This window comes from Dipodomys spectabilis, unplaced genomic scaffold, assembly GCF_019054845.1.
Source record: "Dipodomys spectabilis isolate Male_0828 unplaced genomic scaffold, ASM1905484v1 ptg000783l, whole genome shotgun sequence".
NCBI classification, from domain to species: Eukaryota; Metazoa; Chordata; class Mammalia; order Rodentia; family Heteromyidae; genus Dipodomys; species Dipodomys spectabilis.
The window spans coordinates 21,633,910-21,652,838 of NW_024871460.1; the positions used below are offsets into that span (position 1 = coordinate 21,633,910).

General features: G+C 38.0%; 1 protein-coding gene across 5 annotated transcripts in view; it reads right to left on the minus strand.

Moving 5' to 3' along the window:
* Nucleotides 1-512: 512 nt before the first annotated feature.
* Mtdh (metadherin) overlaps nucleotides 513-18,929 on the minus strand; it is a 57,470-nt gene continuing 39,053 nt past the window's right edge. For 4 of the 5 annotated variants that reach the window (XM_042673203.1, XM_042673204.1, XM_042673202.1 and 1 more), the window contains 6 exons: nucleotides 18,479-18,577; nucleotides 12,263-12,387; nucleotides 7,068-7,175; nucleotides 5,858-5,998; nucleotides 2,895-3,051; nucleotides 513-2,220 (listed from right to left, as the gene is read on the minus strand). In XM_042673203.1, the coding sequence (XP_042529137.1) occupies nucleotides 2,150-2,220; nucleotides 2,895-3,051; nucleotides 5,858-5,998; nucleotides 7,068-7,175; nucleotides 12,263-12,387; nucleotides 18,479-18,577 (701 nt within the window). In that variant the 3' untranslated portion in view covers nucleotides 513-2,149. The remainder of the gene's footprint in view (nucleotides 2,221-2,894; nucleotides 3,052-5,857; nucleotides 5,999-7,067; nucleotides 7,176-12,262; nucleotides 12,388-18,478; nucleotides 18,578-18,929) is intronic. The other variant, XM_042673206.1, reaches the window with a different exon arrangement.

Sequence of the window (18,929 nt, forward strand, 5' to 3'; positions counted from 1 at the left end):
TCATTTTCACTCATAGTTGCTACCTCTTATAAACACAAAACTCATGTTCTTGGCTCCTGTGCTGGAGAGGAGGAAGGAGATTATCTCCATACTGGACCCAACCCAATCCATCAGTGTGCTTCTCCATCTGTACAATATATCTCACCTCAACAAATCATGTCTTGGCCCAAGTGTCCTGGCATAAGTGGTCCAACATGGTGATACTGAACCGGAGGGATAAAGGTCCCATGTTTGACACAGCAAACAAAAGTCTAAGATATAGAAATGGTGAGGTAGAGTTGAGAGAGTTCAATTAAACGTTTCAACAGATACCTTTTGGCACACTCCAAAATTACAGACTCTTTGTATCAAATTCTTTGTGATACTTTTACAAAATGCTGACAACTTAGGAACTTTAGGATCTATGTAGCAAACACTATGTAAAGTAACAGAATAAAGTTATTTGAAGAAATCCATTCCTGGCACTTTAGCTATTATTTACCCCCATACTGAAGCAAATAAAAACAATGCTATCCATTTGTTGAATTTATTTAAACAAATCAATTTAGAAATACCATAAAATTAAACAAAACTTATGACATGTAAACAGACTGCCATGTTCCTGAAACAGATGTTAACACCTTAAAGTTAATAATTGCTTATGAGGAAAGCTGTCCATTAATAAAGGCCAGTCTTCTGCACAACTAAAATCATTTTGTTTCTTTCGCTTTCCTAGTCTGACAATGGAATACTATTAAACCACAACCATATATAATAAAGACATTGGATGGATATATCAGTACCATTGGTTACAGCTGTTAAACAATTTTGTTCTTGTTGCCACATAAAAACAATTAAGCCAATCACATCAAATAAATCATGGCTTTTTCTTTATCACAATTCACTAAGTGATGTTAATTATGGTCCTTGTCAAACACGTTTGGTAAAGGCTATTTACAGTGTACATGGCCAAGCATGCACTATTTATAATTACAAAGATACCTGCCAGTTTATTACAATAGAATTACACAGTGCCTGAAAATGGTGAAACATCTCACACATTATTTAAATCAATACACTTTCAAGCAGAAAATGTTCCTTATTTGACCACAATTGCAGTAATTACATGAAAATTCTTATAAAAACATGAATCTTCTTCAAGAAATTGATGCATATTCTACATACTACAGGTTAAGGCAGTAAAAAAATGTATTCCTGATAACTGGAGGTCTTGACAATGTCAATTAAAGCTGTCTGACTCTAGGTTTTCATTCTCCATCATATACTCAAGTTTGTGAACAATTTTAAGTAAAAAAAAAAAATCAGCAACTAATAAGGGTTGTTATTGGAAAAAAGTAATTGCTAGGGAAAGGAAAAACACCAAGTTGGATTTTGTCTGAAGAATTTCAAATCATAAACAAGAACATTATTTGTTAGTCTGAGCTTTAAATGTATAAAACAAATACATATAGTTTACCTTTCTTAATTTAAAATATACCGTATTTTGAACAATTCAAGTAATGTAAGACTATCAAAAATAACTTCATAAGCCATACAAGTGTCAATTGCATTTTCAATGTTTTAATTAAGAACTTTTTAAAAATTGTAAACTAAACCATGACAGTTTAGTTAAATGATAAGTGACTTTTTATTTGCACTTGTGATTCCTTGATACAAATTGCTACCAACAAATATGCAAAGATATGGCAGATTAAGCATTTGATCAAAGCACTTTGATTTAAGCATAAAACAGATTCAAATGGTACAAGTTCGTGCATAAGATCCAAGGAGCTGCCCACAAATTTATAGGCAGCCCTCTCTAATCAGAATCCATTATTCTTCAGCTGCAGATGAGATAGGGCACAATCTGTTGTAAACAGGGCACTGTTGTAAAACCAGGATAATATTCTTAAATTAAGATCACTCTCATCCAATTGAAAAGACTTTCCCAAGTGTCTTCCAGCACTGTAGTATGTTCTGCTGACCTCTTAATTTCACAAATTAACTTTCCTTTGATTCCATTTTTATGGTGTTTGTGTTCACAGTTTTGTTTTAAAAATTGGTTTAAATTTATATAAAACTCTGTACATGTTCACAAATTATTGCATAAACAGCATAATCTTCAAGACAGTGTTTGCAAACACGTGTCCAATTCAGGAAATAAAAATATTCACGTTTCCCGTCTGGCTTTTTTCTTCTTTTTTATTTGTTTAGGAGATTCCCAGTTAGTTTCAGACTTGGCTAAAAGAGAAATAGATAAGGAGACAAAAAAAGGCAGGAATATAGTAAGTACTGTAAAATTTTAGTAACACAAAAGCAGTAATTATGAAAAAAATACTTTAAAATCCTCAAATTTTAAGTTTTAAAGTTAATTTCTAGTTACATATTTTCAAGTCATGTAACCTGTTTTGACTTAAAGAGATGTATAAAGGGACTGGCAGATAGATAGACAAGACAAGCAGATCAAGTTTGCCTTTCTTGGCCATTCATTCATTTTTTTTTTTTGGTCAGTTGTGGGGCTTGAACTCTGTACCTGAGCACTTCAGCTCAAGGTAAGCACTCTACCGCTTGAGCCACAGCGCCACTTCCGGTTTTCTAGTGGTTTACTGGAGTCTCACGGACTTTCCTGCCCGGGCTGGCTTTGAACCACGATCCTCAGATCTCAGCCTCCTGAGTAGCTAGGATTACAGGCGTGAGCCACCGGCGCCCACTTTTGGCCATTCGTTCTTTCTGTAACTTTAGCAACTGACGTCTATTGGATTTCAAGGAATCTAGCATTTGCAGAAAAAGAAATGGCTGCTCTATGAATGCATTAGATTTCTAATCTTCATCCTTACATATCAAGAATGTGATCAGCATAGAAGGGACCCCATTTTACCCCCCTCACCTTGCCAAAATAAAAGATGATTACTTACTCTGTGAAGGAGGCACACTATTTTGCTTGGTATTTGACTTTGATTTATCTGTCTCTGGTAGCATCGGTGGCACTTGGGAAGAACTCTTGTCAGAATCATTTTTTGATAAGCTAACAGATGGCTCGGTAGAAACAGCAGGTGGAAGAGTCTTGATAGGCTATTTTAGAATCAAATTACCTCAGATTAAAACAAAATTTCACATAAATTAAGCATCAAAACATTAAAAGGCTACTGTTATTGCTTTTTTGTTGTTGTTGGTTGTGGGCTTGAACTCAGCTTCTTTTGCTCAAGGCTAGTGTTCTACCACTCTCAGACAAAGCTCCACTTGTGGTTTTCTGGTGGTTAACTGGAGATAAGTCTCACAGACTTTCCTGCCTGGGCTGGCTTTGAACTGTGATCCTTGGATCTCAGCCCTGAGTAGCTAGGATTATAGGTGTGAGTTGCCAGTGCCCGGCTAAGAGGCTATTTAACAGCAAGTAAATTGTTTTCTAACTAATGTATCAGCAGAAAAACTACAACTCACCTCTGCCCTCTAGTGCTATAACCACTGCCTGGAATACCTATGAATATGGATATAAAGGTGTAAAAACTATAAATACTAACAGATTCCATTTTAATTGACTATCATATTTTCCTATTTCATTATATGTAGCATTCTTTTTTTTTTGGTTGGTCATGGGGCTTGAACTCTGGGCTTGGGCACTGTCCCTGCGTTCTTCAGCTCAAGGCAAGTAAGTGCTCTGCCGTTTGAGCCACAGTGCCACTTCAGGTTTTCTAGTGGTTTATTGGAGATAAGAGTCTCACGGACTTTTCTGCCCAGGCTGGCTTTGAACCGTGACCCTCAGATCTCAGCCTCCTGAGTAGCTAGAATTACAGGCGTGAGCCACCAGCGCCCCGCTAATTTTTTTCTTTTTGGTCGGTCATGGGGCTTGGGCGTTGTCCCTCAGCTCTTCAGCTCAAGGCTAGTGCTCTACCACTTGAGCCAAAGAGCCACTTCTGGTTTTCTGGTGGTTTATTGGAGATAAGAGTCTCACGGACTTTCCTGCCCGACTTTCCTGCCCGGGTTGGCTTTGAACCATGATCCTCAGATCTCAGCCTCCTGAGTAGCTAGGATTATAGGTGTGAGCCATTGATGTCCAATTTATAATGTTCTTTTTACCTTTTCCTTTTTCCTTAAGCAACACAGGTTACTAATTTTGAATGCACTGAAACTTCTCATGAAAGGAAGAAAAGAAAATAGTAAACTTCACTACTAGCCTCTGATACTTCATTATTTCCTTCCCATTAGGGAGGGATGTGTAGAATAGCAATAGTAATAGTTTTGGCTTTCTATTCTGGCATTCCAGCAACAAATGACACTCAGATCTGAATGTTTTAACTTATCTAATATGGCAATGAAATTAGGATGCTCATGGGGCTTGAACTCTGGGCCTGGGCGCTGTTCCTCAGTTCTTCAGCTCAAGGCAAACACTCTACCACTTGAGCCACAGCACTGCTCCCAGTTTTCTGGTAGTTAATTGGAGATGAGTCTCATGGACTTTCCTGCCTGGACTGGCTTTGAACTGTGATCCTCAGATCTGAGCCTTCTAGTTGCTAGGATTACAGGCATGGACTTTCCTGCCTGGACTGGCTTTCAACTGTGATCCTCAGATCTGAGCCTTCTAAGTTGCTAGGATTACAGGCCTGAGCCACTGGTGCCCCATGGTCTAGATTTTTTCTTTTTGGTTGGGGGTGGGGCTTGAACTCTGGGCCTGGGCGCTGTCCCTCAGTTCTTCAGCTCAAGGCTAGTGCTCTACCACTTGTGCCACAATGCCACTTCTAGTTTTCTTTTCTTTTTTTTTTTTTTGTCGGTCGTGGGGCTTGAACTCTGGGCCTGGGCACTGTCCCTCAGCTCTTCAGCTCAAGGCAAGCGCTCTACCACTTGAGCTACAGTGCCACTTCCGGTTTTCTGGTGGTTTATTGGAGAAAGGAGTCTCACGGTCTCTCCTGCCCGGGCTGGCTTTTAACCTCGATCCTCAGATCTCAGCCTCCTGAGTAGCTAGGATTACAGGCGTGAGCCGCCAGCGCCTGGCCCACTTCTAGTTTTCTGACTGGTTTATTGAAGATAAGAGTAGACTTTCCTGCCTGGACTGGCTTTGAACCATGAGCCTCAGATCTCAGCCTCCTGAGTAACTAGAATTACAGGCATGGGCCACTGGCGCCCGGCTTCTTGCATTTATTTTACATCCAAAAGATGACGTATTTTAAATTTTCTCCCCTCTATTTTCTCACTCATTAATCACAGAATAGTTCAAGAAAATTTTTTTTGTACAAGATGACTTCTAAAGACAATTTTAAATACAAAACCAACATGTCACTAATTACGAAACCTATTTACTTATTGAGATTCTTTTCCTTACTAAATAAGAAGAGATAGATAGATGGCTTAGGGAAAATATGACCAGTTCTATTTTCCTCAAAGAATGCTCATAATTTAACCAGTTCAATCTCTAAATGTAACTTTAATGAGATTTCAAATGATATACCCTCTATGGAAAATACTAATGTATCAGAGGGGGTGCCATTTTACACAAGGCCTTGGCTTCATTTACATACTGGGTCCTACCTACCATTCTATTTTTTTTTTTTGGTCGGTTGTGGGGCTTGAACTCTGGGCTTGAGCGCTGTCCCTGCGCTGTTCGAGTGCTCTACCGCTTAAGCCACAGTGACATTTCCAGTTTTCAAGTGGTTTATTGGAGATAAGAGTCTCACGGGACTTTCCTGCCCAGGCTGGCTTTGAACCTTGTTCCTCAGATCTCAGCCTCCTCAGTAGCTAGGATTACAGGTGTGAGCCAGCAGCGCCCGGCTCTACCTACCATTTGTTTAGGGTTTTATGATTAGTATACTTGAAATGATTAGTCTAGCAATAGTAATTATGACACAATTATTAAGCCAACAAAACATTATTATTGCTTAAAAATTACCTGGCTATTTTTGACAAGTACTTCAGCTGGATCACTAGTGCTTATGGTCTTCGAGGGAAATGCTTTTTCCTGTTTTGGACGGGCTTTAGAGGTATTCACTGGAAGCTCTTCTCTAATCTCTTTTTCTATTTCTTCTGTGTCCTACAGAGGAAAGCACTCTATTAGATAATTAAACCTATTCATCAAATTACTTTCTTGTTGTTCTGAAGATATGTCAGAAAATAACTTCATTTCAGAAATTATCAATTCACCTTTGGAACATATGTTCATCACTTCTGTTTCTCCATGGAGTTGCGATCAATTGTGAATAAAATAAATAAAATAAAATAATACACCTACATTTTGCAAAATGGGAATCATTTTGACTAACTCAGAAAGAATAAACTAATGTTTTTTCTATTAAAAAGAAAGATGTTAAAAAAAAAAAATGATGTAATGTGATAATGAAATTCACCTTGAAGGTTAAAATGTGTCTGCAACTTTATTTAGCTAAGTATCACTATCCTACAATATTGTGAAGTTTATGTAACCACTTAATCTCAACAAAGAAATTAAAAAACAACAACCAAGAACTGGAAAAAAAGTATGTAGTGAAACAGATGCTTGAAATAAGACTTTAAAATTGCCATTTCAAGCCAGGTATGGGTGGCTCATGCCTGTAATTCTAGCTACCTATGATGCTGAGTTTTTTTTTTTAAACCCACCAGTCCTGGGGCTTGAACTCAGGGATTGGACACTGTCTCTAAGCTTCTTCTGCTCAAGGCTAGCACTCTATACTTTACTACTTGAGCCACAGTGTCACTTCTGGCCTTTTCTGTTTATGTGGTACTGAGGAATTGAATCCAGGGCTTCATGCATGCTAGGCAAGTACTCTACCACTAATCCACATTCTCAGCTTCAGGGACTTATTCTCAGATCTCAGCCTCCTGAGTAGCTAAAGCGTGAGCCACCAGCGCCCAACGGGACTTTAAATGATGTGTAAAATACTGAACCTCTTTTTCTATTTCACCATTTTACAATAAAAAAATGTATTTGAGTAATTTGGAATTTTAAAATGATACAAATTTTATTTTATGATTATTAACTCCTTAAAATGACTGATTTAAAAATGCTTTTCAGTAAACTTGATGTTGTACAGTGTCATTAGCATCATACACACCATCTTTTTGTATTTATAGCAGTACATGCATAATGAATACTAATTGTTTACCTGTGCAACAGAGTTATCTTCACCTTGCTTCTTCTTTTTCTTTTTTTTCTTTTTAGATTTTCCAGTTGGAAGAGCTCCCTCTCCCTTTTCTTTATCATCATCTGAAACCTAATGATAAAAACAAAAAAATGAGGTGAATCAATGTATTAATTTTTTTTGCCTGTCCTGGGGCTTGAACTCAAGACCTAGGCACTGTTCCTGAGCATCTTTGTGTTCAAGGCTTTCTACCATTTGAGCCACAGTGCCACTTTTAGCTTTCTCTGAGTAGTTTTACTGGAGGCAGGTCTTTCCTGCCTGGGTTGGCTTTGAAGCACAATCTTCTGATCTCAGCCTCCTGAGTATAGCTAGGATTGTAAGTGTGAGCCACTGACACCTGGTATGATTTGTTAAATTTCTATTACTCAGAAAATTACTATCAAATTTTATTCATTAAGGTTTAGTCTTTGAGCTTGCTAGTCTAGTGCTGCACACTTGACTTATACACCTAGTCCTTTTTGCTTTTAATTTACTTTTCAGCTAGCATCTTTTGCTTTTTGGTCTTGGCTGAGATCCTTCTGTCTCTGCCCCCCCCCACCCCCCCCCCCAAGTAGCTGGGTTTACAACGTACCACCAAACCCAGCTTTTTCAGGGAATCCCCACACCAAAGGAGGACTCAAAATTTGATCATCTGGCTGGGAAGGTGGCTCAGTGGTAGAGGGTTTGCCTCAAATGCATGAGGCCCTGGGTTCAATTCCTCAGCGTCACATAAACAGAAAAAGCCGGAAGTGGTGTTGTGGCTCAAGTGGTAGAATGCTTGCCTTGAGCTGAAGAGCTGAGGGACAGTGCCCAGCACCAGAGTTCAAGCCCCAGGACTGACAAAAACAAATACAAAAAATTGATCCTCTCATTTCTACTTCCCCAGTAGCTGGGATTACAGATATGCAACAATTCACCAGATCTAGGATAGTCCTTTTTACAATGATTTCTGTGTAAATCTTAAATGTTTTAAAATTTTTCTGGAGGGCTGGGCATGTTGGTACTCATATATAATCTTAGCACTTGGGTGTTAGAGGGTGGAGGATTTCCCATTGTAGGCCAGCCCGAACTATACAGAGATCCTGCCTCATAAATCAAAATGAGCACTGGAGGCAGGCTCCATGTGGGTATAGTACTTGTCTACCAAGCCCTGAAGACCTAAGTTTAATCCCTGGAATTATCATTAAAATAAACAAAATCAACCCAAGCCAAAATGAAACACAAACTTAGAAGAAAACAAAGTTTCAGAGGAAAGTGGTAACACTCTTCAAAGAGATATGTACTCATTACCTAACATGTAACTGTAACCCCTCTGTACATCACCTTTACAATAACAATACATCTTTTCCCCATTCAATAGGTAGTTCTGGATTTTACTGTGGAGATAAAAATGCCAAGTTATAGGCAGGTGTCGGTGGCTCATGCCTGTAATCCTAGCTATTCAGGAGGCTGAGATCTGAGGATCGCGGTTCAAAGCCAGCCCGGGCAGGAGAGACCGTGAGACTCCTATCTCCAATAAACCACCAGAAAACCGGAAGTGGCGCTGTAGCTCAAGTGGTAGAGCGCTCGCCTTGAGCTGAAGAGCTGAGGGACAGTGCCCAGGCCCAGAGTTCAAGCCCCACAACCGACAAAAAAAAAAAAAACAACACTCAAGACATGCACATACATTTTAAAGAAGCTAAACATGGCAAAAAGCAAAAAATGGAAAAAAAATTCAACACCATTAGCAACTGGAGAGGTGCAAATTAAAAATACTATGATTCATCATTTTTTAGAATGGCTAAAATAAGAAATAGTGACATCTGCAAATGCTAGTGAGGATGCAGAAAAAATTCATATATACAGCCCATGGGAATAAGTATTACCATGATAAATGTAAATATATGGAAAAAACTAAATTTAAGTATGGGAAGTAAAAATAAATATAGCTATTTTAGAAAAGTTTCTAAAATTAAAAATGTTAAAATCATTAAATAGGCCCAAGAATGTGGCTTTAGTGATAAGAGTTCTTGCCTAGCACGCATGAATTCCTCAGTACCACATAAAACAGAAAAAGCCAGAAGTGGTGCTGTGTTCAAGTGGTAGAATGCCAGCCTTGAGCAAAAGAAGCTCAGGGACAGTGTCCAGGCCTTGAGTTTAAGTGCCAGGACTGGCAAAAATAAACCCAACAAAAAACATTAAATATCAAATATCATACCACTCTACCACTCTATGATCATATACTTAGGAATGAAACCAGAGAAATGAAACCTTACATTCACACAAAACCCGCTAAGGAACAATGTATTACTTAAGTAGCTTTCATAATAACTTGAAAGGCAACTCCTGTTTTTCAATAAAAGTTTTTTTCAAAAATTAAGCAAACCTAGGTAGAGTCTGTCTACAGAATAGTTTAAAAAAAATTAGTGATATGCTCAACAAACTGACCCCCTCCTCCAAAAAAAGTCTATTGAAATAAGATAATTGTGGAGAAGGGATACAGAGGGGGACAGGATGAAATTAAAGAAAGGAAGGCTATAAAAGAACAACATGAAGGAACTTCTTGGTGGTTAAATGTTGCATGGATTGATTGTATCAATGTCAGTGTCCTGGTTGTGATATTGTACTGTTGCTTTTCAAAAGGCTATGAATGGGGAAAAATTCAGCGAAGAGTATAGGAGATTACTCTTATTACTTCCTTTTTAGTATTTTTTTTTTTTAAATTGAAGTTAAAAGAGAACAATGAAATCTGGTGAAACTGTAGTAGAAGGGAGGGGGATGGTGATGGAATGATAGAGGGATTAGAGATTGTTGAAATATGCTGCACACATGTATCACAATGAAATCCCTCTATGAATATAGCTAATGTGTGTTAATAAAAAATTAAATTGGAGAAGTTATCACTTAAAAATTTCTGCAAGGGCTAGGAAGATGGCTCAGTGGTAGAGTGCTTGCCTCACATGCATGAGGCCCTAGGTTTGATTCCTCAGCACCACATAAACAGAAAAATCTGGAAGTGGCGCTGTGGCTCAAGTGTAGAGTGCTAGATAGCCTTAAGCTGAAGAGCTGATGGACAGCGCCTAGGCCTAGAGTTCAAGCCCTATGACAAAATAAAACAAACTGCATGCCAAATATTATCAAACTAGAATTGTAGTTTTTTTAAGATTCAGTCTTTGCCTTATATACGGGGTGTTCACGTGTACAGTACATCTTGGGAGGTAGGGGAAGAGCACAGAACTTGAGGGGAAAAGGGTGAAAAAGTGGAAGCAGGGGAGCTCACTCGACACGGATGAAAGTGAACTATACAACTTGTGGGTGGAGACAGGATGGAGGGACTGGGAGAGAATGAGGCAACAGGTGACACTGTATGAAAGGAAATGTACTCATTCCCTGACTTATGTAAGTATAGCCCCTCTATACATCACCTCTGAAACAATAAAGTAAAATAAAAAAGAGTAAGGGTTTATTTTGGTGTAGGTTTCAGTGCATGACTGATTAGCTCCATTGCGAGACAGACTGAGTATTCACTTCCTATCTGCCGGGTGCTAACGAGGAGAAAAAAAAATGCTTCCTGCTTATACTCAAATGACAACCTAGATTTCTAGACTATCAAACAGCTTATAGAAATTACTAACAAATAGAAAAATAAAACAAAATCTGGCATGAGCCTGACTAGGCAATTTTCAGTCCAAGCTGCCAGTTGCAGAGAAACCTCTATAGAAGGTTTCTTTTCTGGGAGTACTGGAGCACTTTACACTTTGAGCTACTGTGCCACTTCTGAGATAAGGATCTTTCCACCTTCTCTTGGGGAATAAAATATCAAATTCAGGTTCTTTTCAAATGTTTAATAAATGTTCCACTACAGAGCTCTATCCATAATATAATTCATTCATTTTTAACTCCTAATATGTCACTGTACAAATATAATACATGTGTCCCTGAACTAAACTTTCAATTGCCTGCTCACTCTATTCCTTTATACTCATATGACCCTTTTTTCTCATCCTGTTAGTACCTCTTCCTTTCTTGGGTCTCCAAAGCTGAGAAGTACACCGGAACAGTTCCTTCACTTATGTCTATGTGATTCCTTTACCCTCTTCTACCTGTTCCAGGAGGCAGTTACAGCGGAGCTGTGGATCAAGTGGTAGAGCTCTGTTCCTGAGCACAAAAGCTAAGGGACAATTTAGTTTCTGAGTTCAATCTCCACTATCAGCATACATGTGCATACAATCCTATAAGGCAGCCATATTATTCTTTTACTTCACCCCAAATATTTACCCTTTTTGCCTAAGAGATGTGTTAAAGCAAGATTTGACAAACTACCAGGTTTTGTTTTTTTTTTATTTTTTTTAAACTACCAGATTTTTAAAAGTTCAATTTCCACATCAATTATGGCTGCTTGCAAGAATACACGAGTGCTATATCATACTAAATGATTCTTTCCTAACTAGTTTACTAAACTTGCTACTTCAACCAAGTCCCCCCTACAAAGTCCTTCCATTTCTACCCCAATTTTTTTTTTTTTTTAAAGTTATACTGGAGCTGGGTGCTCATGACTATAATCCTAGCTACTCAGGAGGCTGAGATCTAAGGATCATGGTTTGAAGCCAGTGGGGCAAAAAGTCTGCAAGACTCTATCTTCAACTACCTACCAAAAAAGTTGGAAGTAGAACTGTGGCTCAAGTGGTAGAGCACTGGCCTTGAGCAAAAAAAATTAAGGGACAATTAAAAGAAAAAAGAATTATGTTGCCTTTTCCTGTTTTTTTTCCAAACCCAGGTTCTCATGCATGTTACTGGGCACGAGTTACATCCACACCCTCCAATCCAAGATTTTTAATGAAAATTCTCCAAATTATTAGGAAGCAAATCCAGCAACATTTTTTATTTTTTGTCAGTTGTGGGGCTTGAACTCTGGTCTTGGGTGCTGTCCCTTAGCTCTTCAAGGCTAGCACTCTACCACTTGAGGCGCATCACCACTTCTGGTTTTCTGGTGGTTAAATGGAGATAAGAGTCTCATGGGCTTTCCTGCTCAAGCTGGCTTTGAACTGCAATCCTTAGATTTCAGCATCCTGAGCAGCTAGGATTACAGGCGTGAGCACCAGTGCCTGGCTACCAGCAACATTTTTTAGTCCTAGCCATTCTGTTGTTTCTGATGCTGTTTCATTAGTAAGTAAATATCCACTCTAATCCCTTGGACTCACCTTTTTATCATTAGCAATGGGTTCTTGGGACTTTAGAAGTGAAGCTCTTTCTTCATCAACCCAATTTCCCCACTCTTCTGCTGGTGCATTCCAATCAGAGCTGGGGTCAGCTGAAGATAGACCATCTAAAATTTAACAGTATCAGTTACTTATCATTTCTTCCACAAATAAATACAAAAACTAAAAATTCTTCATGTTGAACTAAGCTATATACATTTGAGACACAGTCTCACTATGTTAATCCAGTTTGGCTTCGAACTCAAGATTTTCTTGCCCCAGCCTCCCAAGTGTTGGAATTACAGGTAGCTTCATCACACTAATTTTTTTGGGGGGTCGGTCATGGGGCTTGAACTCAAGTGTCTGGGTGCAATCCCTGAGCTCTTTTGCTCAAGGCTAGCACTCTACCATTTTGAGCCACAGCATCACTTCTGGTTTTCTGGTGGTTAATTGGAGATAAGAGTCTCACAGACTTTCCTGCTCAGGCTGGCTTTGAACTGTGATCCTCAGACCTCAGCTTCCTGAGTAGCTAGGATTACAGGCATGAACTACTGGCGCTTGGCCACCACACCAATTGCTAAATAGTAATTTTAAAACAATTGCTAAACTGTAATTTTAAAACAATTGTTCTTTTTCCAAGAATATTTTAAGAGCTAGAAAAACAAAACAACATAACAATAAGCCAGTAAATGACGGTACCATCTTTACCAAAACTTTTCTAGGTACATATTAAATACACTTTCTAGATAGTCCAGTGAACATACTAATTAGCCATTTAATTTTATTCTCTTTATTTCTCTACTGGTCTCCTGAATCTTCACCCTTACTCATATCTATCTTTAATGTGGCCTGACCATCACATAATGTAATTGTTTCTAGGACAGAATTTTCAGTAGCTAAAATTACACTCTCTACCTACTATCATTTATATACACATCTTCCCATCCTAAAGTGTTCTTCAAATTTACCAACTCATGATAGAATATGCAACTTCTTTTCCTCAGATTACTTCATACCCCTTTTATCTGATTATCTCCAAAAGTATCTGAGTTGCTTTGAGGGCTTCAATTATCACAGACACAAAATTAGTTTTATTCTAGATTTCCAAATCCATTTCCTTCACTATAGAAGGCACTTTTTTTTTTTTTTTTTGGTTGGTTGTGAGGTTTGAACTCAGGGACTGGGGGCTGTCTCAGCTCTTTTGTTCTATGTTAGTGCTCTTAGTCACTTTGAGGCACAGTGCCACTTCCGGTTTTCTAGTTGTTGAGTCTCACCAACTTTCCTGCCTGGGCTGTTTTTCAGTTGCAATTTTCAGATCTCAGCCTCTCAGGCACAAGCCACCAATGTCTGGCTTGTATGACTATTTTTTAAAAGCTTTTAGTAGGTTTTTCTTTTTTTTCCGGTCATGGGGCCTGAACTCTGGGCCTGGGCGCTGTCCCTCAGCTCTTCAGCTCAAGGCTAGCGCTCTACCACTTGAGCCACAGCGCCACTTCCGGCTTTGTTCTTTTTTGCTTATGTGGTGCTGAGGAATCCAACCCAGGGCCTCATGCATGCAAGGCAAGCGCTCTACCACTGAGTCACCTTCCCAGCCCCAGTAAGTTTCATTATATTCTTTTCCTGTGTACATAGAATATACTTCTGTAATTTCACTGACACCCTCTCCTAACATTGCTCAATGGAAAAATAAAATAAAAACATTTCCTACTAGCTCCAAATACAAAATTCTTTAATATATACTTACAAAATTCTCCTCCTACCAAAAAAACTCCACCAAAAACCAAAAACCCAAATCACACAGAATGAGACCCCAAGTTTGTGTGAGAAAGAAACAGATACATTAAAAATAAGTATATCTTTGTGGATTACAGGAATTTTATTTACTCACTAATTAAGTATTTTAGTTAATAATTTACTATACAGTAGAACTGGAACTAAGTAACTTCTAAAACCAAGTGAAATAGAATCCATCCCCAGAGACAGCTGGCTCACACTCTGTCTATTCAGGGATGGAAGGATGTAGATGTAAGCATAACAAACAAGAAAAGAGTGATAGATTCCATCACAGGGATTGAGAAATAAGAGAGGAGGAGCTAAACCAGCATAGGACATGGAGAGCCATTAGGTGCTGGTGGCTCATGCCTGTAATCCTAGTTACTCAGGAGGCTGAGATCTGAGAATCATGGTTCAAAGCCAGTCTGGGCAGGAAAGTCCGTAAGACTCTTCTCTCCAATTAACCCCTAGAAAACTGGAACTGGAGCTGTAGCTCAAAGTTGTAGAGTGCTAACCTTGAAAAATAAAGCTCAGGAACAATGTCCAGCCCCTGATTTCAAACACCACTACCAACAAAAACAAAAGAAAACAAAATAAAGTTTACAGTTCCGTGAGGGAAAAAGTGACTGTGAGAAGTGTCCCAAAAAAGTCCATATATTTATGAATTCAGTACCATGACAGGCATTCAAAAACAGTTTTAACAGTATTAACACAAAAGTTCAAAGCATAGGTGTTACAGTCAACAAATGAACATATGCACAGTTCTCTACAACTTACTGACATTGTGATTTGCTTATGTTTCTTAATCTTAATTGGCTACATACCAACTTCATGGAATGCTGAGAGGATAATATAAAATATATGTAAACAGTTCAAAGCAATGCAATAAATGCTCAATAATGTTGTTTTTATCATCATGAAGGATATATATATATATATATATATATATATGCGTGTATATATATACGTATATATATATTTCTTTTTTGATTGTTGCTGGTTGTGGGGCTTGAACTCTGGCCTAGGTGCTCTCCCTCAGTCTTCAGCTCAAGGTTAGCACTCTACCACTTGCGCCACAGTACCACTTCCAGTTTTTTTGGTGGTTTATTAGAAATAAGAATTTCACGGACTTTCCTGCCCAGCCTAGCTTTATTATTATTATTATTATTTTGGTCAGTTGTGGGACTTGAACTCTGGGCCTGGGCACTGTCCCTCAGCTCTTCAGCTCAAGGCTAGAGCTTCTACCACTTGAGCCACAGCACCACTTCCGGTTTTCTGGTGGTTTACAGGAGATAAAGAGTCTCACGGACAGGATTGGGTGCGGGGTGGGTGGGGGGAGGATGGGAAGGGATGGGAAGGGGAAACAAAGGAAGAGGCTACAATGCTTGGTAAGAAATGTACTCATTATCTTTCCCATATAATTGTAACCCCTCTGTACAGTATTTTCACACACACACACACAATATATATATATATATATATATATATATATATATATATATATATATATATATATAAGTCTCACAGACTTTCCTGCCCAGCCTAGCTTTGAACCGTGATCCTCAGATCTTAGCCTCCTGAGTAGCTGGGATTATAGGCATAAGCCACCAGTGCTCAGCTCATGAAGTGTATTTTAAAACCATTTATGTGCATCAATAAGATACATTTGATGAATAGCAAAATCATTTTTGTAAGTACAAAGTTATCAAGTAGATGCTTGGAGCAAATATATCAAGCATTCATTAACAGAACTGTTAGGATATTCAAATGCCAGAGATGTCATTGTAAGGTTTAAAGCTTACAGATAACACTCAGACTTGAAAAATTGCTTTTCATTAGCCATGTCTCTAAGACTGTTTGCCAAGAAAGAAACTATCAAGTAGGAAAAAAAGTAGGCAAACAGGCAAAATAATTCACATACGCCCATTTTCTTAATGATGGAGGTGGGTGTCAGGGATAAAAATCTAGTGATTTAGTAAAAGGATTATTTAAAAGGCTTAGAATGGCCCTAAACTTTGATGAATAACTGTCACCAATAGTTTAATTCCTTAAGAATATTAATAGAAGACAGATTTTTATAAATAACTTTTCTTTTGGTCGGTCACTGGGGCTTGAACGCTGGGCCTGGGTGCTGTCCCTCAAGCTCTTCAGCTCAAGGCTAGCACTCTACCACTTGAGCCACAGTGCCACTTCTGGCTTTCTGGTGCTTAACTGGAACTAAGAATCTTATGGACTTTCCTGCCCGGGCTGGCTTTGAACTGTGATCTTTCAGATTTCAGCCTCCTGAGTAGCTAGGATTACAGTTGTGAGCCACCAGTGCCAGCTCTTATAAATATCTTCTACGTGGTTCTCAGGCTTGAACTTAGGGCCTAGCTTTTGTTGAACTCAGGGCTTAGCTTTTTTTGCTCAAGGCTACTGCTCCAGCTTTTTGGTGGTTAATTTGGGTAAACTCAAGAGTCTTTCTGGCACATAAAGACATCTATACCTTAAACCTAAGAGACAACATGTTAATCATATGATATGATAAATGTAAAATGATATTTGGACTAAATATTAAGTTATGTTCTCTATCAATATAGAATAATTACTGGGCACTAAAAAATAGCTCCACTAAAAACAGTAACACAAAACATAAAATTTATAGAGGAAGGGAAGTTAAAGAGAAAGTTTAGACTTTAAAGACAGCCAATATAGGTTTTATTAAGTTATTGGATAAGCATAAAGCTAACTTACAGAAATAGACATGCTACTTGTTGCATTTTGCAGCTTGATTAATCTAGATTCCTTATTAGTGACAAGAGTTCAAGTCATATGACAGTGTAAAACTCAGATCTTTCTAAACAAGTACTCTAGTACCTATCATTAATCTTCAAAGTATTTCACAAGCCAGGTACCAGTGGCTCATGACTATAATCCTAGCTACTTAAGAGGCTGAGAACTGAGGATCACAGTTCAAAGCCAACCCAGGCAGGAAAGTCTGTGAGATTCTTATCTCCAATAAACTACCAGAAAACAGGAAGTGGCACTGTGGTTCAAGTGGTAGAGTACTAGCCTTGAGCTGAAGAGGGACAGCCCCCAGGCCCAGAGTTCAAGCCCCATGACCCAATCAAAAAAAAAAAAAAAAGCATTTTACAATACAGCCTTGCCTATAATCTACCATTCCAACGTTGTCTTCCTTAGCCTCTAAAAACTGTGCTTCAACCACTAATTTGCAAATTTGCCTTCATGAATGCTATCATCACCAACACTGTATGGAAGTTAGAGTATGAGAACTCTAGAGCCAAACTAGCAAAGTTTAAATATATCTTCCCATTTAACTAGCTGTATGACCCAGTGAAAATTAAGTTATTCTTTGTCTCAGTTTCTTCATCTGGAAAGTGTGTTTGTGTGAGTAATATCTACTTGGACAAATAAAAACTTTTTTTATCATGTCAGAAAATATGTTTTACTTATGCTACTCAAAAGAGAACTTTTCCTTTTCTTTATTTTTTAACTGATACACCAAAAAATAAAAATGCTGTGAAATCTCATAGGTAGTAATGTAAATACTAAAATATAGGAGGAGAAAATAGGGTGGGCTGCAAGTAGCTCACACTTATAATCCTAAAATACTCGGGACACGGAGACTGGAAGGTCTGTAGTTCACGGCCAGCCTAGACAGAAAAGCTCATGAGACACCTTCTCAATGGAGAGTTGGGTACAGTGGTATGTCTGTCTGCAAATTCTGATGAGAATTCTACAAACAGGCAGATCAGAGTAGTGGAGGAGGAAGCAAGACTCTTTCTTCAAAATAATCAGCACAAAAAGGTCTGGAACTATGGCTCAGCAGTAAGTAGAGTATCTAGCAAGTACAAGGGTCCTGAGTTCAAGCCCTGATGATTAGGAAAGAAGGGGAAGAAAGAAGAACATAGTAAAAAGAACAAATGCTGAAATTTGAGGTTATAAGGGTTAAAAAAAATCATACTTTTAAATGAAAATGTTGTGAATTCTCTGAAGATAAAAACCATATTCTTTTTCCTTTCCTATTATTTTTTAAAAAATAACTCTTGCCTTTAGCCTTCCTTATGCTTGTACTGGAAACAAAGACTAACAAAGTTGGTTGTATACTAACACAAGACATAAACACTTCACAAATCCAAAGCCATTCCGGGATAACTATTGCCTCTTTTAAACCACAACTAAAGGGACACAACATTCTAAAGACCAAAAAATCTAAAAAGACTATAGATTAGCAATAAGAAAATTTCATGTTTAAATATTGCCTCAATCATTATGAAATATTTTAATTCTCTAAGTTAATCAGATTTCAAGTAGTACATTTGATATTAAATTATATTACTATGACCTCTAAAAGTAGTAAGTCAGAATTAAAAGTAAAACATAAAGCATGAATTCAGGGTGCTAAAAAGAAAATTCTGAAAATAACTGATAATTTTTAAAAGGACATACTTAACCCAGACCATTCATCATCGATATAGGGTTGATTACGGTTAACATCCCACTGATAATCAGAAGTGGAAGACTGAGAAACTGGCTCAGCAGTAGACCCTTAAATAAAAACGAATGCAAAAAAATTAAAAATGGAATTTCCTAATGATGTTTCATTACAATAGTTCTATACTTTGCACACGGAGGTTTTATTTTATTTTTTATTTCTCCTAAAAGAAAAAGTTCAGACATTAGAAAGAGTTAAAAGGAAAAGCAAAATTTTAAAATTAACTGATATATGATTAAAAACATTTTCCCTTAGTACCAATTAGATTTTATTTTTTGTAATATACTTCAATCTAGTTGTCTAAACATTTTTTAAATAAGAAAATGATTTTGTTCTTTTTTTGCTCAGTCTTGGGGTTTGAGCTTAGTGCCTGGGTGCTGTCCCTGAGGTTTTCTTCCCCACCAT